This window comes from Coregonus clupeaformis, chromosome 33, assembly GCF_020615455.1.
Source record: "Coregonus clupeaformis isolate EN_2021a chromosome 33, ASM2061545v1, whole genome shotgun sequence".
Classification (NCBI taxonomy): Eukaryota; Metazoa; Chordata; class Actinopteri; order Salmoniformes; family Salmonidae; genus Coregonus; species Coregonus clupeaformis.
Window position 1 is genome coordinate 10,650,963 of NC_059224.1, and position 11,802 is coordinate 10,662,764.

An 11,802-nucleotide genomic window follows, 5' to 3' on the forward strand; every position below is an offset into this window, starting at 1 on the left:
TATGTTTAGTATTAGATTGTTATTGATCACTACTGCATTGTTGGGGTTGGAGCTGGCATGAAAGGCATTTTACTGTACTTGTGCATGTGACATTAAAACTTGAAACTTGAAACCCGAGTGCTCCTTTCTGCCACCTCTGGTCTCTTGGCCCTCCCACCCCAACGGAAGGGCAGCTCCCGCTCAGCACAGTCCAAGCTCTTCTCTTTACTGGCACCCCAATGGTGGAACCAGCTTCTCCCTGAAGCTAGGACAGCAGAGTCCCTGCCCACCTTCCGAAAACATCTGGAACCCCACCTCTTCAAAGAGTATATTAATTAAATAATTCCACAGCACACCATCCCGCTGATAGCTACTTTATAAAAATGTACTTACTATGACTGTGCTATGTGGTTTTCCCACCTAGCTACAGTATCTTAAGATGAATGCACTTACTGTAAGTCTGCTAAATGACAAAAATGTAAAGGTAATGTAAATGTTGGAAGAACTGGACTTTTTGGTATAGCTTAACTCAGAAAGTTTATTTCAAGTGAACCTTCAAGCTCTTACATCTTTACTTCATAGCCCCCTCAAATTCAAATCTGGACCTTGAAGCTAATTCCATTGTTAATTTTTTCATTTTGACCTAGGACACCAGGTGAGTGCAATTAGTTATCAGGTAGAACAGAAAACCAACAGTACTCCGGACCTGCAGTGTAGGATTTGAATACCACTTATTTATAGCCTTAATACGGAACAGTTTATGATTCAGGGTCCTGTTCTGATGGTTGCATACTCTGTCTGTTGGTCTCTCTCCACCATCCTCCTACTAGGGGGAAGGTTGACGTCAGCATAGGTAATGTCTGCTCTCTGGCCCTACACACACACACACACACACACACACACACACACACACACACACACATGATATTCCCAATAACAATCAAAGTTAATTATTTTGTTGACAACCCATTTACTTACATCACTTTTGTTTGCTTGCACCACATTTCCTGGGTTGACTGGAATCTGATTTCTTGAAACTGAATCTGAGAATGAATGATCACAAATCATTAATAAAATACACATTTCGCACCAAAAATAAAGTTTTTCTTTACTAAACAACTTACTAAATATCTACTGTATGAAGGAAATGAGTTCAGTTCAGATAGAATATAACCTGACTTCAGGAGGGTAAATAAGAGAGTTGACTTACACGCCCTCCTTCTGAAGGTGACAACCAGAGCTGCCACACACCCAGCCACACACCCAGCCACCCCCACCCCCACTACCACCCAGATCAGCACCGACTGTTTAAGACCTGATGGAGGAAGACAGAGACTTGTGTCACTTGAGATCAGCCTGGCTCATAACAAAGAGGTTAGTGAAACTGTCCATAGATGAAGCACAATGAGGTACAGTACTAAAAGTGTTGCCTTGGTAAACAGGGTTTCAATTTTACTTAGTACACTGTAAACCCCAAGACATTTTTAACTAAAATACTTCCAGTAAGTTGTACTCAAAGTCAATGAAAAGTCATTAATACTTAGAATGTTTGTGTGGTACTGACAAGGAAATAAATGAGAAGTCACACCAACTAATTTTTTAAAAGATATGATAACAAATTAACTTTTTCCCAGCATGCTCTACTGCAGGCAGATTTTCTGAAATTCTTTGTAATATCTGTGTTTTGCATGTACATTGAGTGATTGATTGATTAAAATGTTATGCTACACAAAGATTTTAAAAAACACCCCGAAACTAATCCAATCATTGAATTTTTGCACCTGTTACTGAAATGTTTGAACAGCCAGAACTTATCTGATTTTACAGTGTAGATGGTTTCTTACTGTCATTTCTCTCTTTTTCATCATCCGTGTCTTTAATATCTAGTTCAGGAGAAGAACATCCTCTTTTAAATAACTCTTCATCATCAGACACACACAGTAGAGAGCAGTATGTTTGTTCACTCATCACTGATATCAGGAGAAAGGATCAGATTCGATATTCACTTTAATGTCATTACATCTGATGAAGTTATTCAGATTATTGGAGCATAACAAGAATACATACCTGAGAATGTGGAGGTGAAGTCAATGGAGGTGTTAAATTTTCCATCTTTAGTCAGCTGACACGTCCACTTCCTGTTGTTGTCCTCCTGGAGTGTCACAGTCAGAGTGCTATCACAGCAAAGCCCTGTGAGCTGGCATCCGGAGCCCTGCAGCTTCGTACCCGTCTCATCCACCCAGCTCAGACGAACTTTATGATTTTGGGATGACATACAGTTTCCATGTCCTTCTTTGGTGTACAGAGAGCATCTTAATGTTACTGGTCTATCAGGCTTTAGATCTGTCACTGCTGTGGACACCAAGACTGCAAGAGACATAAGAGAACATTTAATTTTACCATGGTTTCTCTTCAAGGAATAGAGTTTTGTGGTATGTCACTCACTGCATACTGTGCATGTATAGAGTAATACTATAATACTAATACTATAATACTGTAATACTATAATACTAATACTATAATACTGAAATACTATAATACTAATACTATAATACTAATACTATAATTATGTAATACTATAATACAAATACTATAATACTAATACTATAATATGAATACTACAATACTAATACTATAATACTGTAATACCATAATACTGTAATACTATAATCCTATAATACTATAATACTATAATACTATAATACTATAATACTATAATACTAATACTATAATACGAATACTATAATACTAATGCTATAATACTGTAATACTATAATACTAATCCTATAATACTAATATACTAATACTATAATACTAATACTATAATACTGTAATACTATGATACTAATACAATATTTTGAATACTATAATACTTATACTATAATACTAATACTATAAAACTGTAATACTATAATACTGTATTGTATATGTTTTACTAAGACAACTTTTCATCCTTGACCATACTGTAAACAGAAATACTCACTGGTCAGAACAGACAGATAGGTATCAGTAGTCGTGTGAGATTGGTTTTGGTGTTTTGAATCTATACATGTGTAGAGTCCAGCATCCTCAGCTGTGACATTGTGAACATGTAGAGAACAGCCAGCGTCCACACTCAGTCTGCCTGCTCTCTTTGAGTTAACACACACCTTCCCTTCAGAAACCTCTTGAATAGTGTTTGGAAAACTCTCCGTGTAGTGACGCCATGTTGTTAAGGAGCAGTCTGAATTAACCATATTGTTACACAGCAGACTGGCATCAACCCCCGCTTTGACGTATTGAGAGAATGTATTTCCATGCGCTCCTAGAGAGTAAAATAAAATGTATCCATGTAACACACAAAAATTCTTACTCAAATAATTTCATCAAGGATCCATTATAAGTGATACATACTATGTAGATCAGTCTCTAGCCACTTGTTAGCAAACCTACACACAGCATGAATGGTTAATGAGCATGGCTGTTGTTTTATCCTACAGTAGGTGTTCTCTTACCTGCATTGATAAGCTTTAGGATCAGCAGTTGAATGAGAGTGTGATGGGCCCCAGACATGTTGCTCTTATCTCCCCTCTTTGACCGTTTCCTCCTCTGTTCAGTGTGGTTTTGGGTTTGCCTTGTTTTTATTGACCAGACATCACTTCTTAGATTGGTTAATACCCTCTTCTTGATGCGCAAGGATGATGACAGCAATTCTATCACAACAGGCCGTTTGGCTTTAACTGTACATCACAGGAGGTTGGTGGTACCTTAATTGGGGAGGACGAGTTCGTGGTAATAGGTGGAGCGGAATCAGTGGAATGGTATCAAATACATCAAACACATGGTTTCCAGGTGTTTGATGCCATTCCATTTACTCCATTCCAGGCATTATTATGAGCTGTCCTCCCCTCAGCAACCTCGTGTGCTGGACATTCCCACACCACCAACCTCAAATAGACGCTTAAAAGGATGGCTACATCAAAAGGCTGGCTACATCAACACTTTTATTGTGGATGAATGATCACAACCAATGTGATTCAAGAAATCATCAAGGATGATTCAGCATGATCCTGTCATGTTGACTAAAAACTTGGATTGCCAAGTTGGTTGTTTGAGTTACTGAGAATATGGAATGGTGTGTGTGGTCCATTAACCACTTGAATATATGAAGGGGAAGAAAGTGTACCCAAACGCGCTTCAGCACAGCTACACAACTGTTTAGCTCCTCTTTAAGTTGTTAAAGCCTTTTATCTTGTGTCTCCCCTGTTTTGTTTGTTCCACATTACTTTTTTACTCCCTAACCTAAGTTGGTGTGAGTTTTCTCTTCCTTTAGTTTGTCTGTTATCAGGCAAATCTAGTGGGCGTCAGGTGGGTGTTTGTTAAGACCACGATGTGTATAAACCCTGGATGACGGACAGGAGGCGCTGTATTGAAGCCACAGGGCAGCCATCTTGGCATTGCTCCTCAATTGTAAAATATTTTGGAAGCTTTAGAAATGCATTTATTAATGTCTACATTCGTTTTTTACACGTTTATTCTATTACAGACACCTTAATACATACTTTGAAATTATATAATGTGCGCTAAACATGAAAAAATACAAATAAATATATTAAAACAAGTATATATTTTTTGAACTAATGTTACTGTCCCCACTACAACAACAAAATATTTAAATACATGTAATGTTGTCCTTGAAACATTTAAAAGAAAATACTGTAGAATTCCATTCATTCCTATGAAGGACTGCTCCTACTAATGAGTGCCAATATGGCCGACTGGGGGCTTCAAAGCCTCTCAATGGCCAACACATAGCATCAGTAATCCAGGGTTTATATATATCAATGGCTAAGACCCTACTTGAGTTTGCTCAGGAGACACCCCTGCGGATGCCTTTCATGACCATTTTAAAACCTTTACTGTTTCGTTTTGGTTGTCAGTGGCTCATTTGTTAGTTCCCTTTTTCTGTTGAGCAACGATTGTTGGTTTCTTATTGGGAACGTAACACCAACTTAAACAAAAAAGGGAATCAGGTGTTTGACTTGAACGTCCAATGTATAGTATGCTATAGAGTGCTATAGAGGGCTATAGATGGCTATAGAGGACTATAGAGGACTATAGAGGACTATAGTGCTATAGATGGCTATAGAGGTCTATAGATGGCTATAGAGGACTATAGAGTGCTATATAGGGCTATATATGGCTATAGATGGCTATAGATGGCTATAGAGGGCTATATATGGCTATAGAGGACTATAGAGGCCTATAGAGTGCTATAGATGGCTATATAAGGCTATAGATGGCTATAGAGGACTATAGAGGACTATAGAGGCCTATAGTGCTATAGATGGCTATAGAGGGCTATAGAGGACTATAGAGGGCTATATATGGCTATAGAGGGCTATAGATGGCTATAGATGGCTATAGAGGACTATAGAGGGCTATAGAGGACTATATATGGCTATAGAGGACTATAGAGGGCTATAGAGGACTATATATGGCTATAGAGGACTATAGAGGACCAGCTGAGCTACGTGGTCCTCTGTAGCTCAGCTGGTAGAGCACGGCGCTTGTAACGCCAAGGTAGTGGGTTCGATCCCCGGGACCACCCATACACAAAAATGTATGCACGCATGACTGTAAGTCGCTTTGGATAAAAGCGTCTGCTAAATGGCATATTATATTATTATTATATAGAGGACTATATAGGACTATAGAAGCCTATAGAGGGCTATATAAGACTATAGAGTGCTATAGAGGCCTATAGAGTGCTATAGATGGCTATAGAGGACTATAGAGGCCTATAGAGTGCTATAGATGGCTATAGAGAACTATAGAAACCTATAGAGTGTTGTGGATGGCTATAGAGGGCTATATAAGACTATAGAAGCCTATAGAGTGCTATAGATGGCTATAGAGGGCTATATAAGACTATAGAGTGCTATAGAGGGCTATAGATGGCTATAGAGGACTATAGAGGACTATAGAAGCCTATAGAGTGCTATGGATGGCTATAGAGGGCTATATAAGACTATAGAGGACTATAGAGTGCTATAGAGGGCTATATATGGCTATAGATGGCTATAGAGGACAATAGAGGACTATAGAAGCCTATAGAGTGCTATAGATGGCTATAGAGGGCTATATAAGACTTTAGAGTGTCATAGAGGGCTATAAATGGCTATAGAGGGCTATAGATGGCTATAGAGGGCTATATAAGACTATAGAGTGCTATAGAGGGCTATAGATGGCTATAGAGGGCTAAGCTTGGCGTCGGGTAAGCTTGGCTTTATACATAGCTTGGGCTTTGTCGAGTAAGGCTTAAACTATGTATTTAGATTGTAGTTAGGTATTGTAGGTAGTTATTGTGGGTTGTTGTATGTAATTATTGTAGGTTAGTATTGTATTCGGCTGTGCCCGGCGTAGCACGAAGCTAGCTAGCTAACCCACCACCTGGACTAGCTGGCGAGTAGCTATTAGCAACGGTATAGTTATTTCACGCCTGAGAGTGCCTGTAATTACGCCAGCTGGCTGCCTACAATAATTACATACAATAATTGCCTACCATTCAGCTGTTTTCTAACCTCATTGTCTGAACAGTTAACGTTAGGTAGCAAGTGGCTACTGTGCTTGAAATATTAGCTAGCTTGTTGCTACCTGGATAGCTACTAGTAAACAATAGCTGGAACGACCGAGCGAACAGACGCGAACTGGCTGAGTCAATTCAGTGGCTAGCTTTGCACTTGGCTAGCTAACAGTAGCTGCTAGGGGTAAGTCATAACCTACATTTGTGTTTTGTTTTTTACATATTGATAGCCCGAGTCGTTCAAGGAATTCGGGACATGGGTGACTAGTTAACGTTAGTTTGGCTCTCTCTGTGTGTTCGTGCCATGAAAGGAGGGGTAATTCTTTGTCTGAAAGCAATGGCTAGCTAGTTTGCTAACTATTCTAGCTAACTAACTGGCTGAATATGTTGACGACGGACTCGCTCAAGCTGTCGGGACTAACCCACAACGTTAGACACGGACACGAACGATCTGCTTGCGTGTTGATACACTGGTGGTTTGTTGTGGCCGAGTATTGGCGCTAAACCGTGTTGTTGGAGTCCGGCATGCTAGCTGGCTGTGGCGTCTTATGACTTGGTGCCCGGACGATTTTCACGGAATAATACTGCACCTAGTTAGCTAGCTGAATAAACTGAGTTAGTCTATTCCTAGAAAACATTGAACCGCTGTAGTTTACAACAATTATAGTTTCTGAGGTGGAAGTTGGGAGAGTTATATTTGGGAGTTGTGGTGAGGGAGGCCGCGCTCTCTCCTTTCCCAGATGTTTAGTTCATTTCATTCCGATCTCCTCTGCATTATTGTAGCCATTTGCTGCAGCCTGTCAACTATGCCTCTGCCTATCCCTGTTCTCTCCTCTTCGCACAGGCTACACAAACGCCTCATACCGCGTGGCTGCTGCCTCTCTAACTTGGTGGTCCCTGCACGCACCACCCACCTGGAGTTCCAGGTCTCAGGCAGCCTCTGGAACTGCCATTCTGCTGCCAACAAGGCAGAGTTCATCCCAGCCTATGCTACCCTCCAGTCCCTCGACTTCTTGGCGCTGACGGAAACATGGATTACCACTGAAAACACTGCTACTCCTACTGCTCTCTCCTCGTCTGACCATGTGTTCTCGCATACCCCAAGAGCATCTGGTCAGCGGGGTGGTGGCACAGGAATCCTCATCTCTCCCAAGTGGACATTCTCAATTTTCCCCTAACCCATCTGTCTATCTCCTCATTTGAATTCCATGCTGTCACAGTCACTAGCCCATTTAAGCTTAATATCCTTGTCATCTATCGCCCTCCAGGTTCCCTTGGAGAGTTCATCAATGAGCTTGACGCCTTGATAAGTTCCTTTCCTGAGGATGGCTCACCCCTCACAGTTCTGGGGGATTTCAACCTCCCTACGTCTACATTTGACTCATTTCTCTCTGCCTCCTTCTTTCCACTCCTCTCCTCTTTTGACCTCACCCTCTCACCGTCCCCCTACTCACAAGGCAGGCAATACGCTTGACCTCATCTTTACTAGATGCTGCTCTTCTACTAATCTCACTGCAACTCCCCTCCATGTCTCCGACCACTACTTTGTATCCTTTTCTCTCTCGCTCTCCTCCAACACTACTCACTCTGCCCCTACACAGATGGTAATGCGCCCGTCGCAACCTTCGCTCTCTCTCTCCCGCTACTCTCTCCTCTTCCATCCTATCATCTCTTCCCTCTGCTCAATCCTTCTCCCTCCAATCTCCTGATTCTGCCTCCTCAACCGTCCTCTCCTCCCTTTCTGCATCCTTTGACTCTCTATGTCCCCTATCCTCCCGGCCGGCTCGGTCCTCCCCTCCAGCTCCGTGGCTTGATGACTCATTGCGAGCTCACAGAACAGAGCTCTGGGCAGCTGAGCGGAAATGGAAGAAAACTAGACTCCCTGCGGACCTGGCATCTTTTCACTCCCTCCTCTCAACATTTTCTTCATCTGTTTCTGCTGCTAAGGCCACTTTCTACCACTCTAAATTCCAAGCATCTGCCTCTAACCCTAGGAAGCTCTTTGCCACATTCTCCTCCCTGCTGAATCCCCCCCCCCCCTCCCTCTCTGTGGATGACTTCATCAACCACTTTGAAAAGAAGGTTGACGACATCCGATCCTCGTTTGTTAAGTCAAATGACACTGCTGGTCCTGCTCACACTGCCCTACCATATGCTTTGACTTCTTTCTCCCCTCTCTCTCCAGATAAAATCTTGCGACTTGTGATGGCAGGCCGCCCAACAACCTGCCCGCTTGACCCTATCCCCTCCTCTCTTCTCCAGACCATCTCCGGTGACCTTCTCCCCTACCTCACCTCGCTGATCAACTCATCCTTGACCGCTGGCTATGTCCCTTCCATCTTCAAGAGAGCGAGAATTGCACCCCTTCTCAAAAAACCAACACCCGATCCCTCTGATGTCAACAACTACAGACCAGTATCCCTTCTTTATTTTCTCTCCAAAACTATTGAGCGTGCCGTCTTTAGCCAACTCTCTTGCTATCTCTCTCAGAATGACCTTCTTGATCCAAACCAGTCAGGTTTCAAGACTGGTCATTCAACTGAGACTGGTCTTCTCTGTGTCATGGAGGCTCTCCGCACTGCTAAAGTTAACTCTCTCTCCTCTGCTCTTGTCCTTCTAGACCTGTCTGCTGCCTTTGATACTGTGAACCATCAAATCCTCCTCTCCACCCTCTCCGAGCTGGGCATCTCCGGCGCGGCTCACTCTTGGATTGCGTCCTACCTGACTGGTCGCTCCTACCAAGTGGCGTGGCGAGAAGCTGTCTCCGCACCACGTGCTCTCACCACTGGTGTCCCCCAGGGCTCAGTTCTAGGCCCTCTCCTATTCTCGCTATACACCAAGTCACTTGGCTCTGTCATATCCTCACATGGCCTCTCCTATCATTGCTACGCTGACGATACACAACTAATCTTCTCCTTTCCCCCTTCTGATAACCAGGTGGCGAATCGCATCTCTGCATGTCTGGCAGACATATCAGTATGGATGACGGATCACCACCTCAAGCTGAACCTTGGCAAGACGGAGCTGCTCTTCCTCCCGAAGAAGGACTGCCTGTTCCATGATCTCGCCATCACGGTTGACAACTCCGTTGTGTCCTCCTCCCAGAGTGCGAAGAGCCTTGGCATGACCCTGGACAACACCCTGTCGTTCTCCGCTAACATCAAGGCGGTGACCCGATCCTGTAGGTTCATGCTCTACAACATTCGGAGAGTACGACCCTGCCTTACACAGGAAGCGGCACAGGTCCTAATCCAGGCACTTGTCATCTCCCGTCTGGATTACTGCAACTCGCTGTTGGCTGGGCTCCCTGCCTGTGTCATTAAACCCCTACAACTCATCCAGAATGCCGCAGCCCGTCTGGTGTTCAACCTTCCCAAGTTCTCTCACGTCACCCCGCTCCTCCGCACACTCCACTGGCTTCCAGTTGAAGCTCGCATCTGTTACAAGACCATGGTGCTTGCCTATGGAGCTGTGAGGGGAACGGCATCTCCGTACCTTCAGGCTCTGATCAGTCCCTACACCCAAACGAGGGCATTGCGTTCATCCACCTCTGGCCTGCTGTCTCCCCTTCCTCTGCGGAAGCATAGTTCCCGCTCAGCCCAGTCAAAACTGTTCGCTGCTCTGGCACCCCAATGGTGGAACAAGCTCCCTCACGACGCCAGGACAGAGGAGTCACTCACCACCTTCCGGAGACATTTGAAACCCCACCTCTTTAAGGAATAAAGTAATCCTTCTACCCCCCCCTTACCCCAACCCCCCCAAAAATAATAATAATAAGGTGAATGCACCAATTTGTAAGTCGCTCTGGATAAGAGCGTCTGCTAAATGACGTAAATGTAAATGTAAATGTAAATGTAAATATAGGACTATAGAAGCCTATAGAGTGCTATAGATGGCTATAGAGGGCTATATAAGACTATAGAGTGCTATATAGGGCTATAGATGGCTATATAAGACTATAGAGGACTATAGAGGCCTATAGAGTGCTATAGATGGCTATAGAGGGCTATAGAGAACTATAGAGGACTATAGAAACCTATAGAGTGCTATAGAGGGCTATAGAGGGCTATATAAGACTATAGAGTGCTATAGAGGGCTATAGAGGACTATAGAGGACTATAGAAGCCTATAGAGTCCTATGGATGGCTATAAAGGGCTATATAAGACTATAGAGTGCTATAGAGGGCTATATATGGCTATAGAGGGCTATATAGGACTATATAGGACTATAGAAGCCTATAGAGTGCTATAGATGGCTATAGAGGGCTATATAAGACTATAGAGTGCTATAGAGGGCTATAGAGGGCTATATAAGTCTATAGAGGACTATAGTGGCCTATAGAGTGCTATAGAGGGCTATAGATGGCTATAGAGGACTATAGAGGCCTATAGAGGCCTATATAGTGCTATGGATGGCTATGGAGGGCTATAGAGGACTATAGAGGACTATATAAGCCTATAGAGTGCTATAGATGGCTATAGAGGGCTATATAAGACTATAGAGTGCTATAGAGGGCTATAAATGGTCCTCTGTAGCTCAGTTGGTAGAGCAAGGCGCTTGAAACGCCAAGGTAGTGGGTTCGATCCCCGGGACCACCCATACACAAAAATGTATGCACGCATGACTGTAAGTCGCTTTGGATAAAAGCGTCTGCTAAATGGCAAATTATTATATTATTATTATAAATGGCTATAGAGGGCTATAGAGGACTATATAGGACTATATATGCCTATAGAGTGCTATAGATGGCTATAGAGGGCTATATAAGACTATAGAGTGCTATAGAGGGCTATAGATGGCTATAGAGGGCTATATAAGACAATAGAGTGCTATAGAGGGCTATAGAGGGCTATATAAGTCTATAGAGGACTATAGTGGCCTATAGAGTGCTATAGAGGGCTATAGATGGCTATAGAGGACTATAGAGGCCTATAGAGGCCTATATAGTTCTATGGATGGCTATGGAGGGCTATAGAGGACTATAGAGGACTATATAAGCCTATAGAGTGCTATAGATGGCTATAGAGGGCTATATAAGACTATAGAGTGCTATAGAGGGCTATAAATGGTCCTCTGTAGCTCAGTTGGTAGAGCACGGCGCTTGAAACGCCAAGGTAGTGGGTTCGATCCCCGGGACCACCCATACACAAAAATATATGCACGCATGACTGTAAGTCGCTTTGGATAAAAGCGTCTGCTAAATGGCATATTATTATATTTTTGTTATAAATGGCTATAGAGGGCTATATAGGACTAT

The 11,802-nt window shown here is 43.0% G+C and overlaps 1 protein-coding gene across 1 annotated transcript; it reads right to left on the reverse strand.

The window, feature by feature from the left end:
• Positions 1-497: 497 nt before the first annotated feature.
• On the reverse strand, positions 498-3,650 carry LOC121549238. The gene is made up of 7 exons (XM_041861092.1): positions 3,474-3,650; positions 2,963-3,283; positions 2,047-2,346; positions 1,824-1,862; positions 1,190-1,294; positions 958-1,022; positions 498-852 (listed from the first exon to the last, which is right to left on the reverse strand). The coding sequence occupies exons 1-7, from the start codon at positions 3,529-3,531 to the stop codon at positions 745-747; spliced, it is 996 nt and encodes a 331-aa protein (XP_041717026.1). The 5' UTR covers positions 3,532-3,650; the 3' UTR covers positions 498-744.
• Between the last annotated feature and the right edge of the window lie 8,152 nt (positions 3,651-11,802).

What these genes read in the sequence shown, in the direction of transcription:
- LOC121549238 (XM_041861092.1), bottom strand. Translation starts at nt 3,531, where the DNA reads ATGTCTGGGGCCCATCACACTCTCATTCAACTGCTGATCCTAAAGCTT. An exon ending in CTTCACCTCCACATTCTCAG is followed by an intron (nt 1,863 to 2,046) that starts GTATGTATTCTT and finishes CTCCTGAACTAG; the next exon opens with ATATTAAAGACACGGATGAT. An exon ending in TGCAAGCAAACAAAAGTGAT is followed by an intron (nt 853 to 957) that starts GTAAGTAAATGG and finishes GTGTGTGTGTAG; the next exon opens with GGCCAGAGAGCAGACATTAC.